This window comes from Saccopteryx bilineata, chromosome 4, assembly GCF_036850765.1.
Source record: "Saccopteryx bilineata isolate mSacBil1 chromosome 4, mSacBil1_pri_phased_curated, whole genome shotgun sequence".
In the NCBI taxonomy this organism is placed as follows: domain Eukaryota; kingdom Metazoa; phylum Chordata; class Mammalia; order Chiroptera; family Emballonuridae; genus Saccopteryx; species Saccopteryx bilineata.
In genome coordinates, this window is record NC_089493.1 from 87,276,947 (window position 1) to 87,295,833 (window position 18,887).

The 18,887-nt window shown below is 39.1% G+C and overlaps 1 protein-coding gene and 1 non-coding gene across 2 annotated transcripts in view; both read left to right on the top strand.

The window, feature by feature from the left end:
• The window catches only part of AQR (aquarius intron-binding spliceosomal factor), a 117,380-nt gene that overhangs the window by 35,273 nt on the left and 63,220 nt on the right, over window positions 1–18,887 (top strand). The window contains exons 10-16 of the mRNA XM_066277202.1: window positions 580–644; window positions 2,180–2,296; window positions 3,640–3,753; window positions 5,934–6,037; window positions 9,185–9,287; window positions 12,556–12,676; window positions 15,515–15,656. Coding sequence (XP_066133299.1) covers window positions 580–644; window positions 2,180–2,296; window positions 3,640–3,753; window positions 5,934–6,037; window positions 9,185–9,287; window positions 12,556–12,676; window positions 15,515–15,656 — 766 coding nt within the window. The remainder of the gene's footprint in view (window positions 1–579; window positions 645–2,179; window positions 2,297–3,639; window positions 3,754–5,933; window positions 6,038–9,184; window positions 9,288–12,555; window positions 12,677–15,514; window positions 15,657–18,887) is intronic.
• Window positions 1,360–1,467, top strand: LOC136336975 (U6 spliceosomal RNA). The gene has a single exon (XR_010731707.1). It is a non-coding gene; the product is annotated as a U6 spliceosomal RNA (small nuclear RNA).

Genomic DNA, 18,887 nt, shown 5'->3' on the forward strand with positions numbered 1-18,887 from the left:
CTTCTCTTATGTGCCCTGACTGGAATTGAACCAGGGACCTCCATACACTGGGCTGACACTCTGCCACTGAGCCAACTGGTCAGGGCCCCTTTTAATTAGTTTGATGTGTATCTTTCTACCCATTTTCTATGTATTTTAGAGTATCTTCATATGTGTACATGAACACATATATGTGTGTGTTTATGCATATGAAAGTAGTTCTAGAAGCTTAGTATGTGAAGACAATAAGGAAAGTGAGCCAAAAACTGATATAAAACTGCCTTTCTAGTTTTTATATCTCAAGCTTTTTTGAAATCCAATCATTAGGTTCAGATTTTTAAAGATATTTTTGCAAATCTTATTTTTATAATGTGTTTCTGATCCAAGCTAGGTTTTTCATTTTCTCATATTTGTAGAGCTAAATATAAGGGTAAGGCTTATCTTTTTTTGAAATCTAAGTGAGGTCCTTACTCTGACCATAGTCCAAAATGATGATTAAGAGACAAGTGACCTTGTTTAAATAACTGCAAATTTTAGCATATAGTACCACAGAATGACCTAAGTAAGAAAATTCTAACATGTTTTCTCCATTATGCCTAGAACCTGTCACTATGGACAAAGTTCATTACTGTGAAAGGTTTATTGAACTGATAATTGATCTAGAGGTAAGAGGTGTGCAGTGATCTTTCTGTTACATAATTATTAAGGAGGCTAAAATTAAGTATATGACTACATGTGAAATATTTTTTATCACATCAAATTGGCTTTTGGTTGTATGCATTTCAAGGTGTGTCATAGAGAAAAAAGTCAAAGGCAGTTCACCCTTGAAGTTTTCAGATGGCTGCTCTTTGTAGAAAGGAACAGTATTTGGTATAGTTGTTAAACATGACTTCAGCAGTGTCAGTTTCTTTTCTGTCACATTTTAACAGCCCTTCATAGAGGTTGTTTTTAGTTTTTGGTTTGTTTTTTTGGGGAGAAGACGGGAGATAAGAGACTCCCGTGTGCTCCCAACCAGGATCCACCCAGCAACCCCCGTTGCCAAATCAACCGAGCTATCCTCAGCATCTGGGGCCGATGCTGGAACCAGTCGAGCCACTGGCTGCGAGAGGGGATGAGAAAGAAAGAAGGGAGAATGGGAGGGAAAGAGAAGCAGATGGTCACGTCTCATGTGTGCCCTGACCAGGGATTGAACCCTGGACTTCGCACACCAGGCTGATGCTCTATCCGGCCTAGGCCTCATAGTTTTAAATAGTGGCTGAAGTCATGGGTGTATGGCAATCTCTGCAGTAATCTCACTTTTTAAATTTCCCTGCTGGTGATGAAGAGGGATAGCTGCTATTGTCTGTTCTTAAAATTAAGACTCTTAAAAAGAAGATTTTAGCGCTCACTTCGGCAGCACATACACTGAAATCAGAACAATACAGAGAAAATCAGCATGGCTCCTGCGCAAGGATGACAACGCAAATTTGTGAAGTGTTCCATATTTTAAAAAAGTTTTTATACTATTAGGTAAGAGATTCTGATGGAAAGTTCAGGTGCAGAGTTGGTGTAGTTCAGATTGAATTTATTTTCTTTCCTTTCCCTCTTTAATGAAAAAAATTGAAAGAAAATTCTTTCTGTCCTAAGTTTATCTGGAAAGGTAGGGTGTTTTCTTGACATGAGGATTAGAGTATTACAGTAGCAGTCATTCATGAGATGTCATTCAAATTCTAGCTCCTACAGTAACCAGTTTATGACCTCTGAGGGTCTCCACCTTACCTGTAAAATGGGGGTGCTGCATTAGACTAGTGGTTTTCAAGCTGACTGTCAGCGTTTCACAGAATTGTCTTGCTGACTGTCATAGGGGGTTATGGGAAGTGAAAACCAGAGGAGTTTCCACTCAGGGTTCCTCACTTCCTTTTTTCTCAAAGCAGCTCCATTTTTAAATCTATAGACAGTGCATAGTAAATATTGGTATTTCATATAGGGTTTTGCTTGAAAAGTGCTGGTTGAGGTGTCTGAGATTTTTTTCAGTGCTGTAAATTTTGAGAAATATTAACACTGAGTTTATTACAGCATAGGCCTTGCTTTATGCATGGTGTCTTTGGGAGACTGAAAGGTATTTTGGTTGTGATTAATACTTCTAAGTTAAATATTAGTACTTTCCACCTCTAGCTGCAAAGAACCTGCAGACTGACTGCTGTGCTGTGTACTTTCCTAGGCCCTGCTCCCTACAAGGCGCTGGTTTAATACCATCCTGGATGACAGCCACCTCTTGGTTCACTGCTACCTTTCCAACCTTGTTCATAGGGAAGAGGATGGCCATCTTTTTTCCCAGGTGAGCATTGAGCTATCTGAACATGCATACTTTTTTATTTCTACATCGATTTTTTCTTTGCTTTGAAACAGGGAGTACCAGGGCATGACACAAATTAGTTTTGTACTGAGTTGAATAATGACAATTTCTAACTAGTCATTTTAAGTAAAATCAAGTGTTAATGTTCAAAATGAATGCATTCTTGTATAGGTGGTCTCTAGTACTGATATAACCTTTTGTTAATCATATGTGATTTTATTATGATTTCACTAAATTATGTGTGATTTGGTTCCATATAACCACTGTGGACTATAACAGATGATGAATATTAATAACAAGTGAACTATGCCCTCAAACCATGGCCCTCCTCCTGTGAGGCGGCGGTGACAGGCAGGTGTTAGCGTGGAGAGTATGTGCGCTTGTCTGCTGAAGGCACAGGCGCTCTTTTTGCTGACGGGGGCAGGAAGATGAAGTGTTAGGGTTTTGTATTGCCTATAATGTCATCCAGAAGAAAAATCTTCTAGCAAACTTTTCCACTTGTCTTTCAATGAGATCACAATTAGACATACAATTTTTATGTGTTTACATATCATAAGACTTTTTTTGTGTGTCTGCATGTTCCTTTAATTTTTTTATTAACTCCCAGTGATTTGACACATATATTAAAATATACTGAAATCCTAATATCTGATATGCCATAGATTAGAATTAATAATAAAGATTTGGGGTGAAGGCAGCCAGTGAACTCTTTTGATGCTGCTGCCACAGGGGGAAAGCAGGCCTCCATTAGCAGCAGGAACCAAGCCAAAGAAAGGGCTTGATTGCCATGGAGACCGGGAGAGAAACAGATTATTTAGCTTTCCACATCTTGCTGTTTTTCTGTCACAGAGGCAGCACATGGAGAAAAGCATCTCCAATCTTGAATTCCAAGCCCTCAGTCAGAAAATTCTGTGGCAGAAGTAAAAGATCTCGGGCACTCCCTCTAGTGGTAGTTCTATACATTTGCAGTGAAGTAGATTTAAGGGTTTTGTTTTTGTTTGTTCATTAAAATGATTGCCTTCCTTTGATTAGATCCTTACTGCTCTTTATTACTGGGATCAGAGCTTAAGTTTTCCTCTGTATAGGTAGACCATGTGTATGAAATAAACAGCGATTTATTCACAAGGCACATACATGCCTATTCTTATATAAATAAAACACATTTGGACATACTCTGAAATGTTTGTTGCACTGTTTATATTACAAAGTTTTTCAGCACCTCTGAGAAGGTAAATGACTTATTTATTATTTGTAATAAATAGTGTTTGTTCATGTTTTCGGGCTCTTATTTCACACAGTTGACTAATTTAGATGTATCCTTTCAGCTTTTGGACATGCTTAAGTTCTATACGGGTTTTGAGATTAATGACCAGACCGGGAATGCTCTGACGGAGAATGAGATGACTACAATTCACTATGACAGAATCACTTCTTTGCAGGTAACTGGATGCATGGTAGCCTTTGCTTCTACTCCAGCAAGTCAGCTCATGAATAAATTGGGATTTGTATAGTACAGATAGAAAAGGTATTAATTTAATACTGTTTTCATCTTGAATTTTTAGTTCATGAAAAAGAAAATGGCTTTCTTTCATAGGCCTCATCCTGAGAATCACATACTGAAATTTGACAATTGGAAATATTAATTACTAGGCCAATGTAGTACATTTAAGTATCAGTTTTTTATTATGAAAGAAGATATTTCAGCATTGGACAAGGCAGAATAAACATTTAGTACATTTTACAGATAAACACTGGTAATGAAATTTACCAACACAGCTCGGATGTGAAAACTGTCCCTCGTTCCATTACTGATCTCATCTTACTCTTGCGCGCCATTTCCTCTGGGGGCAGAAAGAAGCTTTTCTTGGTCAGTGTAAAGTAATTCAGTTCTTTCCATTCTAAAAAGTCATTTTTTGGGTAAAGACTCAGTCAAACTTAAGTTCAATTGTCTTTCATAGTCAGTTTCACTCCCTCCCTTTTTCCCACGGCATCTGGGTGCGCGAAGGCAGCTAGCCTCACTGGAAGGGAGTGACCTGCACTGTCCCGGCTCAGATGTCTTGACGTGCTTTTCTCAGAGCACTACTGTTCTTGTCCTTCTTCGTCAGCCTTTGAGTGACCACAGCTGATAGGGCATGTGGTCTGTTCTCCTGGCATGGGCGAGGCATGATGGCTGCTCACGAGAGCTTGGCTGTCCCCCAGGTGCCGAGGCCCAACTTTGTTCGCGATGGTGCTAAACCTCTGCTGAGAGCTGATTCTCATTCATTTCCTAGCGTAGCTCACTCTTCAGGTTCGGGTTGTGGGGTCATTTTGCCATTGTCTGTAGTAATCCATGACATGCTCATTCATAACCTTGGCAACCTTCTGCATGATCCACTCTGGGGCACATGAAACCCTCTGGATCAGGGGTCCCCAAAGTTTTTTTACACAGGGGGCCAGTTCACTGTCCTTCAGACCATTGGAGGGCCGGACTATAAAAAAAACTATGAACAGCCTGACCTGTGGTGGCGCAGTGGATAAAGCGTCGACCTGGAAATGCTGAGGTCGCCGGTTTGAAACCCTGGGCTTGCCTGGTCAAGGCACATATGGGAGTTGATGTTCCAGCTCCTCCCCCCTGTCTCTCTCTCCTCTCTCTCTGGCTCTCTCTCTGGCTCTCTCTCTCTCTCTCTTTCCCCCTCTCTCCTCTCTAAAATGAATAAATAAAATAAAATAAAATAAATTAAAAAAAACAAAAAAAACCCTATGAACAAATCCCTATGCACACTGTACATATCTTATTTTAAAGTAAAAAAACAAAACGGGAACAAATACAATATTTAAAATAAAGAACAAGTAAATTTAAATCAACAAACTGACCAGTATTTCAATGGTAACTAACTATGGGCCTGCTTTTGGCTAAAGAGATGGTCAATGTGCTCCTCTCACTGACCACCAATGAAAGAGATTCCCCTTCCGGAAGTGTGGCGGGGGGCGGGATAAATGGCCTCAGGGGGCCGCATACAGCCCGTGGGCCGTAGTTTGGGGACCCCTGCTCTGGATCCTCTCGGCCACACGGGCATCAAGGAAGACGAGGGATGGTATCTCAGGTCTCCTGTCTGATCAGCACAGTGCCGCTCTCTCTGTTCTCCTGCAGCTTATCTGTGTGGGCGGGGAGCACCGTAAGGCCCTCTCTTTCCTGCGTTCCAAAGTGAAGCAGGACTCCAGCATGCTGTGCTTTTGGCCTCTCCCTCAAGCTGTCATTTTAGTGGGAATTTTCCTTGAAAACTAAATTTTCTTCTAGTTTTGTTAGGCCAGTTCTTGATGATAAAGTGTTTTGTCTTTCTCCTCTCCTATCAATGAAGCTGGCCTTCCTGTACATTCAGAGTACTACAAGTTTAGAAACAAAAAACTGAACATTGACTTCTTGATTTATGCATTCCTCCTAGAACAATTCTAGTTTTTTCACATTGTATTGAATGAACACTTTGGCTGACTAAGGCAGAGGTCACATAAAAGAAGCATAAAAAAACCAAGTGCATTAATATTTTAAAAAATGTTTTCATTATAGAGTATATAATTGTAGTTGATTGTATTAATGCATAGACATTAATCATTGCTTCTTTTTCTTTCTGTTCTTCTCTAGAGAGCTGCTTTTGCACATTTCCCTGAACTCTACGATTTTGCCCTCTCCAACGTGGCAGAAGTAGACACTCGGGAGTCCTTGGTCAAATATTTTGGTCCTCTTAGGTAAGGCAGCATGAAGAAAACTGAATTTTAATTTTCTTGTAATCAATTTTGCGCTAAATTTAGGTAATGGTACTTATGGCCCTATTTATTGACAAGTAGAGCTAGTGCTTTTCTCTAGCATTTTATATCTTTGAGTCACTTATATATAATTATTCATCTCCTTTTCTTGGTAAAATTTATATTTTTCATAGCATACAACCTATCTGTTTCTGTCTTTCTCTATCTCTGTCAATCACACACACAAAGAAAGTTAAATAGCATACATTTGTTTACTATATGGTGGGTACTCTGCTAAATATATAAATAACTTAATCTTGAAAATATTCATGTGAGAGGAGTAGGTATCATCTTCCATGTGAAGTAGTTGAGGCACAGAATAGTTAAGTAACACCTAAGACACATAGTAAATGGCAGATAGGATTTGAACCAAGGTAGTCTGCTTTCTGAACCCTAACATTAAAAAAATTTTAATTGAGATATGATTGACATACAACATTACCTTAGTTATAGGTATACAACATAATGCTTGGATATTGGTATAGAATTCAAAGTGATCACCACAGTAAGTCTGGTTAGCATCTGTCACCATGCATAGTTACAGAATTTTTTTCCTTTTTTTAAAAAAATTATTTATTTATTTATTTTACAGAGACAGAGAGTCAGAGAGAGGGATCGACAGGGACAGACAGACAGGAACGGAGAGAGATGAGAAGCATCAATCATTAGTTTTTCATTGCGTGTTGCAACACCTTAATTGTTCATTGATTGCTTTCTCATATGTGCCTTGACCGTGGGCCTCCAGCAGACCGAGTAACCCCTTGCTCAAGCCAGTGGCCTTGGGTTCAAGCTAGTGAGCTTTTTTTTTTTGCTCAAACCAGATGAGCCATTGCTCAAGCTGGAGACCTTGGGGTCTCGAACCTGGGTCTTTCGCATCCCAGTCCAACGCTCTATCCACTGCGCCACCGCCCGGTCAGGCAGAATTTTTTTCCTTTTGACGAGAATTTTTAGTATCTACCCCCAGCAACTTTCAAGTATGTAATACCACATTGTTAACTATAGCCATCATGCTGTACAACATCCCTGTGATCTGTTTATGAACTGGAAGTTTGTATCTTAATGCCCTATCAGCCCCTGACCTCCTCCCCTTAGGCAACCATCAGTCTGTTCTCTGTATCTATGAGCCTCTTTTTTTATTAGAGTCCACATATAAAATCACACATTCCTGATGGGAATTCAAAATGGCAGTGATACTTTAGAAAATTTCGACAATTTCTTGTCAACTTAAGCATGCAGGTACTGTATGATGTAGTGTTCTCACAGACATGCCCGAGAGAAATGAAAACTTACATTCACACAAAAATCTACAGAAATATATATAGTGGCTTTATTTACAGTTGTCAAAAACTAGAATATACAAATATCCTTTAACTGGAAAATGAATAAACATACTGTGATATATATACCCATAATGGAATATTACTCAGCAATAAAAAGATACAAAATGTGGGTGGATCTCAGATGCATTATGCTGAGTGAAACCAACCACTGTGAAAAGGCTATGTGGCCCTGGCCGGTTGGCTCAGCGGTAGAGCGTCGGCCTGGCGTGCGGGGGACCCAGGTTTGATTCCCGGCCAGGGCACATAGGAGAAGCGCCCATTTGCTTCTTCACCCCCCCACCCTCCTTCCTCTCTGTCTCTCTCTTCCCCTCCTGCAGCCAAGGCTCTATTGGAGCAAGGATGGCCCGGGCGCTGGGGATGGCTCCTTGGCCTCTGCCCCAGGCGCTAGAGTGGCTCTGGTCGCAGCAGAGCGATGCCCCGGAGGGGCAGAGCATCGCCCCCTGGTGGGCAGAGCGTCGCCCCCTGGTGGGCGTGCCGGGTGGATCCCGGTAGGGCGCATGCGGGAGTCTGACTGTCTCTCCCCCGTTTCCAGCTTCAGAAAAATACAAAAAAAATAAGAAAAAAAAAAAAAGGCCTCGTAATGTATGATTCTACTTCCTTGACCTGGACAGAGGACAGTTACAGAGATTGAAAGCCAGGGGCCGGAGAGAGGGGGGAATAGAGGGTGTGGGTGACTAAACTACTCCTGGAGTGGACAGCTGTCAAGCCCATAGTGGCAAACGCAGATTTCCCAAAATGCCAGTTTTTCATTTTGAAATTTAAATTTTATCTTCAGCAACAAATACTGTCGGTTTTATTTCATTCAAATTAAAATTTTTTCAAGCCATTTATTTAAGTCTGAATAAATAACCATCATTTGTTAGTTCTTTCAAGTGAACATTGGGTACAAAATGTACACTTCCCATTTTGTCACACAGAATTTTTAAAATACCCTCAAGGATCGAAGTTTAATAACTGCTTCATCAAGGAAGTTCTTAAAACTGGCTTTTTGTGTTGTTTTTTTTGAAAACTGCCTGTGGCATGAAGAATGGTATGACTACCTATAGTTCTGGTTGGTGTCACTACCCTGATCCATGTCAGCAGTTTTACCCACTATGGCTTTTGCATTGTCACTGTTTATGTAAAGACAGTGAAGAAAATAATGTTTTAGCATTAATATAAAAATACGATGTCCAGCCTGACCAGGCAGTGGCGCAGTAGATAGAGTGTTGGCCTGAGATGCTGAGGACCCAGGTTTGAAACCCTGAGGTCACCAGCTTGAGTGTGGGGTCACTGGCTTGAGTGTGGGATCATAGACAACCCCGTGGTCGCTGGCCTGAAGTCCAAGGTCGCTGGCTTGAGCAAGGGGATCACTGGCTCGGCTGGAGCCCCCCCCTAATCAAGGCACATATGAGAAAGAAATCAATGAACAACTATGAGTGACGCTTCTCATCTCTCTCTTTTCCTCTCTCTCTCTCTCTTTCTCTCTCTCTCTCTCTCTTTCTTTCTTTCACTAAAAGAAAAAGAGAAAAGAAAGCATCCATACACATCCCCTGAAAGGCTCTGGGAGGTTATCAAAAGACATTTTGAGAACCCTTTATTAGGAGTTTAACTTTGATTTTATACATTTTGATATTTTATATTTGCTTCTCATGTCATGGGATTATATTTTCTAGGTAAAACTTTTTAAGCAATCTATAAAATTACATGTTTCAGAAATTAAGTAAGTTGTTAATAAAGTATTTTGATTTGACTGATTTCTATTCTGCAGTTCAAGTACACTCCACCAGGTGGCATCATACCTCTGCTTGTTACCAACTCTTCCTAAAAATGAAGATACAACTTTTGATAAAGAATTTCTTCTAGAATTGCTGGTAAATACATATTAATGTTCTCTGAATTTTGCATGTGGTCTTTCCTACCTTTTTGAATCATTCTTAAAGATGTATATTGGTACAGATTTTTTTTTCCAGGCTAAAAATAAGATCATTTACTCTTTGGAAGTTATATTTTTTAGTTTTATCTTTCTTTTCTCATCTTAGATTTCTGTTTTCAAATCTTTTTACCTCTTAAAACTTCTGTATGGCATGAATTTATTCCATGCTAACATGTCTGAATACATGTATGTTATGCATGGAGTCAGGCTTTGGGGACACATCGATGACTGACACTTTCCTGCTTTTTAGAGGCCACAGTTACACACTGTTCTTTAAATACAGCTTCTGGAATATGAATATTAAGCCATACCTTTTTTTTAAGTCATACCTTCATCACTAGACAATTTAGCAATGCTTAGAAATAAAGTTACCAGTAACTTAGTGGTTTAAGAACTTGAAGGACTTTCTTAATCATTTTGGGAAATGAGGGCTTTAACCTCAAACTAATACTTTTTTTTAGATAAAGTTCTATTTATTAATGCAGTTTTAGGTTCATAGCAAAATTGAGGGAAGGAGATATACTTTATTTTTAACTTTAGCAAAATTCTTCATAAAATGGATGAGTATCTAACCATATTTCTACTATGAAAATTTAGTTTGTTTGCAGTGTTTACAATGACAAATAATGAAGCAGTCCTTGTACATGCCTCTCTGTGCCTGTAGGTAGACATTTAGGGACATACCTAGAAGTGAAATTATTGAAGTGTATGCTTATTTAAATTAAAAAAAATTTCCATTGATTTGAGAGAGAATGGGAGAGAAAGAGGAGTGAGAGATGCTTTAACTCATTTCGCTTAATTGTTCCATTTAGTTGTGCCCTCACTGATTGCTTCTCCTATGTGCCCTGACTTGGGGTCAAACCCACAACCTCTGGCAAGCTGGGTCGGCGCTTTATTCACTGAGCCACCTGGCCAGGGCTGAAACATTTGCTTATTTAAAAAATAAAAGATGCAGCCATATTATCCTCTAGAAGGTATATGTTCCCCCCAACAATGTATTAAAGATGTCTACTGAAGCTCTTACTAACATTGGATGTTATGAATCATTCCAGTTTTTGCCAGTTTCATGGCTAAAAAAATAGCTTGTTTTAATTTTTTGTTTCCTGACTGCCAGAAAATTGCGTTGTTCTTATGTTTTAGACTTTTTCTATACCTATACAAATGTACACAGTGGATGGATGTATACATATAACCTGGAACAATAATGGGCACGTGGGTTTGTGAGCTATCGTGTTTTTCACTCCGTAAGACGCACCTGACCATAAGACACACCTAGGGTTTTAAGGAGGATAATAAGAAAAAGAATATTCTGAACCAAATGGTGTGTTAAAATATTTAATAAAATATCATATGTTTTGCTCCATAAGACACACGAGCATTTTCCCCTCCACTTTTAGGTGGGGGAAATGCGTCTTATGGAGCGAAAAATACAGTATATTCCAAGCTGATATTTTAATGTAGGGCATGAAGGATAATCCCTTACTGTAGAAAGAAAGATGACATGCTGGTTTGGGGGAGTAACAGGGAGTGACTTGCAGCAGATGTTTTAAGCCTGGTGACAGGTGGGTAAGTGCCGTTTGGAGAGAAGTCCTTGGGAAGGGTTTGAAATTAATTCCTGTATGGAAAATACTTTTTATCAACGTATTTACTTACTTGAAATATGTGTCCTGGGTCATCATCTTTGCCTTCTTATGAATCACTTTTCATTTTCTCTGACTACAAGTGCTTTCTAAAAAGTCCTTGTCCTATTTCCTGGCAATGTAAAATCTCTTGTAAGTCAGGTTTTGGGGATTAATAATAACTCCTTACTATGGAAAGAAACAAGGATTTTTCCAGGAGTTTTTCTAATGGAAAATAATTCTGAGTATGAAGTTGATTCTTTTCCTTTTTAGAGTCTTACAGCTAAAATTTCATCTTTAAAATTTAAATTGTTATGCCAAAGGAAAATAACTTTTAAAATTTATAGGCTCCAGTATTGTTTCTTTTCTTTCATATTTCCTTCTAATAAAGGATTTCCTCAGGCTTTGAATTCTTCTGTCAAATTATGATTTAAAAGGTGAAATATGCAATTATTTAAGTGATAACACACTATCTTCTTTCTTAAACTAATACTGTCTCTGCTGAGGAGAATGTGACACATTTTTCTAATATATCATTATTTTAGCATCTGTTAATTATGCAATAAACTTATTTCAGTATTTGAAATAAAGCACTCTAATATTAACAATGGAAGGGGGCCCTGGCCGGTTGGCTTAGTGGTAGAGCATCGGCCTGGCGTGCAGAAGTCCCGGGTTCGATTCCCGGCCAGGGCACACAGGAGAAGTGCCCATCTGCTTCTCCACCCCTCCCCCTCTCCTTCCTCTCTCTCTCTCTCTCTTCCCCTCCCGTAGCCGAGGCTCCATTGGAGCAAAGATGGCCCGGGCGCTGGGGATGGCTCCTTGGCCTCTGCCCCAGGCGCTAGAGTGGCTCTGGTCGTGGCAGAGCGTCGCCCCCTGGTGGGCAGAGCGTCGCCCCCTGGTGGGCGTGCCAGGTGGATCCCGGTCAGGCACATGTGGGAGTCTGTCTGACTGTCTCTCCCCGTTTCTAGCTTCAGAAAAATATAAAACAAACAAACAAACAAAAAAAAACCACAGTGGAAGGGTACGTAGAGATCATCAAGTCTAACTCTAACATACTACAAATTAGGCCGGGTTAGTAACAGACTTTCCCACATTGTTTAGCAAGTTAGTAGAAGAGTGAAAACCATCCCCTAGGACTTAGGGCTCCCTGTTTTCTCACATAAACCACTGCTGAGTGCTATGGTGCTGGAGATCTTGGTGTGTGCCAAGCACTTTGACACTATTTTACAGTATTTCATTTCCTTTTCATAGAAACCCGAGAGGTGACTGACATTTTATCTTCTTCACTGAAAAGAAACTAAGGCCAGGGAGGCTGGAGTGACGTGCCCAGCTTTTACATAGCTCAGAGGTAGCGGGACTGGAGTCGAGCTCACCTCTGTCTGATTCAGAAGACCGTCACGATGGATACCTCCTTTTTCTTTCATTATGGGGAAGATGTGGGATAAGGGAACTAGATCTCTCATTAAGTACTACAGTATCTGCAAGACATGAAACTTCTCATGCCGTACTTTTGGTGAATTTCTCCATAAGTTATTTTGATTAAAAAAAAGGATGCTTCTAACTTTGTGCCTGAACTTGTTCTTTTAGGTTTCTCGTCATGAACGTCGAATTTCTCAGATTCAGCAGTTGAATCAGATGCCTTTGTATCCAACTGAGAAAATCATATGGGATGAAAATATTGTCCCAACGGAGTACTATTCAGGGGAAGGTATGGTAAAGAATTACAGGATCCAGGTGTAACATGAAACTTAGTTTAGAATTCATATGTAACTAAAATACTCCTATGCACTATATATTAGGGTAATTTTATGATACTCTCAAGTTCAACTTTAGAACCTAGAAACTATTTAGTATTTTGAATGCTTAGCATTAGGATTTTTATGAAATTTAACAGTGTGTGTGTGTGTGTGTGTGTGTGTGTGTGTGTGTACACGTGTACCATCCTGTGAAATACGACCATAAAGCAATAAAATTGTGTTGTAAGAACACTTAGTAACACAGAAAGTATAGCTTTTCATTTTGTCACCATAATAGGCTTTGTTTTGTAGGCTTTGTTTCTCAAGGACTTTTTTAGAGGCTCTTTTAAATTCCTTATAGAGTCAAGTAATGACCACCAGGAAGAGACATCATCATTTATTAATAATAAACCATCAGTTTTGATTCAAAATGGTATTGCCTAGTTTGTTTACCTGCCTATTTTGACAGATTGTTTCTAAATGCTTTTGCTCATCCTCTAAGGATGAGAATTCACACAACTGAGCACATACCCAAGTGTATTCTGACACATTTTGAGGACATATTTCAAAAAAGTTTGAGGAAATCTTTTGACCAACAGTATTACATGTGGCTATTTTAAAGATATCACCAGTGTAAGTATTGGTACATTTATTTAAAAGTAAAACTATGACTTCAGAGTGATAACCTGAGCCATAACTTCAATAAACCCAGTGTACTAAAATTTTACTAGATTGCAGAATAGGCAATCTTCATATCTTTGAATGTTCTGATGGTGGTTAATGCATTCTTTTCTCACTTTTCTAGTTTGTTCATACTTAAAGCATTTATGACCATATATGTATGGCTTCTAACACTTTGACTAATCAGTCCCTAAAAGGCAAGGAACACTTAAGAACATTTTGTCTTTTTAGTAAATTTATGTGTCCTTAAAAATGTAAGCAGTCTTCTATCTACTAGCTTTTGGTACTATTTAACGATGATGCTAGTCTTTGAGTTTAAAACATATTTTGCTTAATATAAAGTATTACTTTTCTCTTACTCCCATGGTTAAAGAATTTAAGTGAAAAGTAATACTTCTTAGAATTTAAAGTCTTTGCATCTTTCGTTGAGTGAAAGAATTTCAGAGCAATATTAGTTGCCAAGTGGTTGGACTCTCAGCAGCTGTTTCAGAGACTGCTGCATCGTGCTGTTGCTCTTTACAGACCATGATGGCCTGTGTTGTGGGGCACGATACCTGGCGCTGTGCGTGGGCCAACATCAGAGCTGTGACTGCACGCTTATGCAAGCTGCTTCCAGCTCCCGAGAGAAAGTGCAGAATTAGGACAGATGTAAAAAACACAGTGTAAAAACTGTAAAGAAAAGCTTTGTAAAACTTTGCCTTTTTAAAACCTTTTTATTGTAAAATAAACACAAATATTGAAAAGTCACACTATAAATGCAGAGCTTTTCTGATTATCAGGGGAAACTCCCCGGAACCCGTGTGCCCACCTTGTCAGCTGTCCTGGGACCCTCCCGTGTGCCCCTTCTGGTCGCTGTTTCCTCCCTCTTGAGTGTAACCATTTGTTTCTTGGCTTTTGTAGCCATCACTATCTTGCATATTTTAAATAGTTGTATCACCCTTGTAGATCCCTGGACCCTAAAGTTAGTCTTACACATTTTAATAATGTCTTTTGCTTTACAGGTTCCCCCTATAGCCTTCCTTTTCTTTTTACTGAAGAACCTGCATTGTTGGTCTGTATAGTGCCCGTAGTCCAGCTCTCTATGCCTGAACTCGGGCCTGTCCCTCTGCTCTTGATTCTTCTAGGAAACTGGCAGCAGAAGCTCAGTCAGGCTGAGGCTCTCTTTTCCTGGCAAGATTCTTAGTGTGGTGTTGTATTTTCTTTTTTTTTTTCATCAGAAGGTCCATAATGTCTGGTTGGCTTTTTTTTTTTTTTTGGTCACATTAGTAGCCATTGCTGCATAACAACTAGATTTGTTATAAACTGGTGACATTTTATTGTCTTTTCTTTTTTAATAAATATATGCTGTCGAAGGAGATGCTGTCTCTCAGCCTCTGACCTGAAAGCAATTGAATTAGATTTAAGTTAGAGTTTACTAACATAAACGATGTGAAATTTTTATGTATCAGTATTTCTTGCTCTTAGATGTAAGTATAGATAGGGATGGATGATGAAAATAATATGAGTTACCAGTAAAGTATGTCTGGTTTCCTTTTTTTTTAACCTTTTGATATTGTTGATGAATGCTTGGTCACTTATTATCTAAGAAAGGTACTGTTAAACGAAGGTAATGGAAAGAATGTTGTTCATTAATACAGTCAAAGAAGGGAAATAACCCGGGATGACATGTACAATCAAGGCTTAAAGTCTAGCGAAGACAGAGGCTCAGAAGAGCACAGTGGTGGTCCCTGGAGATAGATTTGTACGGTGTAGTATGCTAATTCAGTTTTCTTGGTAATTTTATCTTGGACTAATTTTATGGTAGCATTATTTATTTTGAGATATGTCAAGTGTAAAGAATTTTTAAACTACTTAATGTGTCAGAGTATCTTTAGATACATTTTAGAAGCACTGTTTGGATAGAAATTACTGATATGCAGATTATAGATATTAAGGAAATTAATCTTTTATTTTCATTTCTTAACTTGGTTTCACTTATGTGTAGAAGTAGAAAAGACCTTATTAAATATGCTGTATTTTACACATTATTAAATTAGGTTCTTACCAAACCAATGATGCCTTTTTTATAGAGAGAACAGATGTCTGATTAAAAAAAATAATTCAAATATGGATGTTATTTTTCTTTTCAGGCTGTCTTGCTCTTCCCAAGTTGAATTTGCAGTTTTTGACTCTACATGATTACCTTCTAAGGAACTTTAATCTCTTCCGCTTGGAATCAACTTATGAAATTAGGCAGGATATCGAGGATAGTGTCAGCAGAATGAAGCCATGGTTAGTAAATTGGTTCTGCTTGCAATGAAGAGATGCAGCAGTGACTGCCTGGAAGCTCATTTATGTCTTTAGAAATAATATACCTGGCTTGAAGGTGCCCTCCAAAATGAGATAGTTACTCTTGAGAAATTCTTTAATGTGAATCAGAATATATCAGAAGTGCTCAAGTATAAAATCTGGGTATTTGGGGAAGGGACTGGGGATAAGGGAAAAGGTCATTGTTTTGTGGGGTGAGGGAGTCAGTGTAAGGTCAGTGTCAGGAGTAAAGGGGAAAGGAGATGGGCTGGCCTGCCAGGCCTGTACGAGAGCAGGATAGTTGAAGTCCTTGAGACGCTATGATCAAGGAGTATTCAGCTACTCCGCCTGCTCTGTGGCTGTCACCACTAGCCTCAGCCAGCCTGTCTAAGGAACCTGGCAGGAGGTGAGGGGTGTTGCTGAGCATTTCACATTGGAAAGTCCTCCCCGGTCCTCTGTCCATCACTTGCCTTGAAGAGATTAAATCACCAGCATTTCCTTTTAGGGTTGGTTGAGTAGTTCTTGTTATTTGAGAGACTCTTCTGCTTAAACTCAAATCCCCACCTGCTAGCTCATTCCTTTAGCTAATTCCTTTTGCCAAGAAAAGTCTTTCATTCTAGTTTCTATGGGCAGTTCTGCAATATATTTGTGAAGGTTAGTTTTGCTTTTTAGATATGACTGACTTTGCGTAAATACGCTTGGTCACTATTTTATTCTAAGTATAAAATGATGGAAATAAGTCACATATCACAAGTGACTATAAACGAGTAACATCTATAAATGAATATTTGTTACATTATAGTTACCCTGTGCATACATATACAATTATACTGTATTCTTTATGAAAAGCTTAACATATTTTTTTTGTTTTGTTTTGTTTTGTATTTTTCTGAAGCTGGAAACAGGGAGAGACAGTCAGACAGACTCCCGCATGTGCCCGACCAGGATCCACCCGGCACGCCCACCAGGGGCAACACTCTGCCCACCAGGGGGCGATGCTCTGCCCCTCCAGGGCGTCGCTCTGCGGCGACCAGAGCCACTCTAGCGCCTGGGCAGAGGCCAAGGAGCCATCCCCAGCGCCCGGGCCATCTTTGCTCCAATGGAGCCTTGGCTGCGGGAGGGGAAGAGAGAGACAGAGAGGAAGGAAGGGGGGGCGGAGAAGCAAATGGGCGCCTCTCCCATGTGCCCTGGCCGGGAATCGAACCCGGGTTCCCCGCACGCCAGGCCGACGCTCTACCGCTGAGCCAACCGGCCAGGGCCAAGCTTAACATATTTTGAATGTGAACTGATTCAGGTATCTTTCAGGCTTCTCCCCTTCCTAATTATAGAGAGCTACATGGACACTGTGATTATGATCTATTTTTTTCCTTTTATATTTTATTTCATACACAGTTCTATTTTTTAATTTTTTATTATGTGCATAGTTATTCTGGATGAGACTATAAAACACAACATAAAGTATTTTTTACTTAATAATCAGTTGAGTCAGTAGGCAGGCTAGCACTGTGACATTTGTATACCCGCTGGCTGGTGATCCCTGCCTACAGCTTTGCTGAAATTATTGCCCATTGTTTGGACTCGGGAATGCTTGATCAGAAGGCTTCCTTAGAATTTATGGTTACCTCGCATTTCCATGCTCAGATTCTGGACCTACTTTGGCCATTTTGCAAAGTAGGGATTTATTAACTAGCAGTTTATCAAATAGAATTCACTTATATTTTACTTAAATGCCAAATAAAGCAGTAACACAGTTCTTATGGTCTCTTAATAAAGGAATTTTTTTCTTAACTTACATTTTCTGCTAGGGGGAAGAAAATGTCACTTTTTGTAGTTAACTTGTGATACTAAATTTTTCTAATTTTATTCCTAATTGTCAATGATTAAACGATGAGATCTCAAAAGGGGCTGGGTTTCTTTCTGTTCCCTGTATCCTGAAGGTAGCAGATCGCAGAGGCAGTTTTCCTCGTTGCTCAGTTCTGATGATAATGTTTTCAGACGGGGACACTGCTGAGCACGATAAGAGAGGGTGTACTGATGAGGGGCTGAAATCTGCACTTCTCAGTGCTTCCTGGTGCAGGTGGACTTCATGGGGGAGAGGATCAGGGAAGGCTGATTAGTGCTCGCCGGGAGGTGGGAACAGGGATCACTGCAGTTGGCCGAGAGGAATCTTTTCAGTATGCTGGAAATGTTCTGAAATTGGATCGTGATGATGGATGCACCACTTTATAAATTAATAAAAATTATTGAATTGTACTTTACAGTGAATGAATTCCATGGTATGTAAACTATACTGTAGTAAAGTTGTAAAAAATAGGGGCAGTGAAAGGCAGTTATTACAGAGGGTTTAGATATAAGGTAATGTCTTTTAGAAATTGTCCCAGTGTGAACCAAGTCATTGGATTGCAAAATTTTTATTTTTAATTAGTTTTACTCTGGTATTATGAAGTTCTACAAATTTTTGTTAATGGCACAAAGCCTTTATTTAGGATGTGGTTTATCTTTGTAAGCATGTCATTTTTGGCAGTATTTCAACTTTTGGAGCATTGCTACAGTTTTTATATTACCGATTTTCCAAAATACTATCGAATGTAAAAATTACAGCACTACTTAGACTAATATAAGAAGAAAGAATGAGCATTTGGATGTTAGTAGGTCTGTTTATTACAACCAGCTTGATTATTTGTTCCCCAGTCCATGGTAGCAGTTTTTAAATGATTTAAGTATTATACCCTAAAGAGGGCATTTGCATAGATATTATCATTTGTTTGCTTGTTTTTAATTATTTTAATTTTAGCTTGTTCTAAAATGTTTTTGAAATACTTATAGTACATAAGATAAAATTAAACAGTTGAGACTATTTTGAAGAAGAAGGGAAAAGAATAAGAATATAAAATAAAACTAAATGTGTTTTATTCTTTGACAAAATGGCTCAGCTTTTATATACATAGAGCTACCTTTTTATCTGAGGATTTGGGGATGTTCCACTATTTTCCTTTCTTTTCTAAACCGTGTTTGCCTGTTTCATTCTGCCATATGTGTGTGTATGTAGACATACACACACAGAGAGAGAGAGAGAGAGACTTAGATTTTTTTTCAAGTGTAGAAATAAGGGTTACTAATGTTAGGGCTTATATACTAGCTAGACATGTGTTCTTACTAGTTTTACTTATCCAGAAATTATATTCTGTTTGAGTAATCATCTGCTTCTTTGACTTC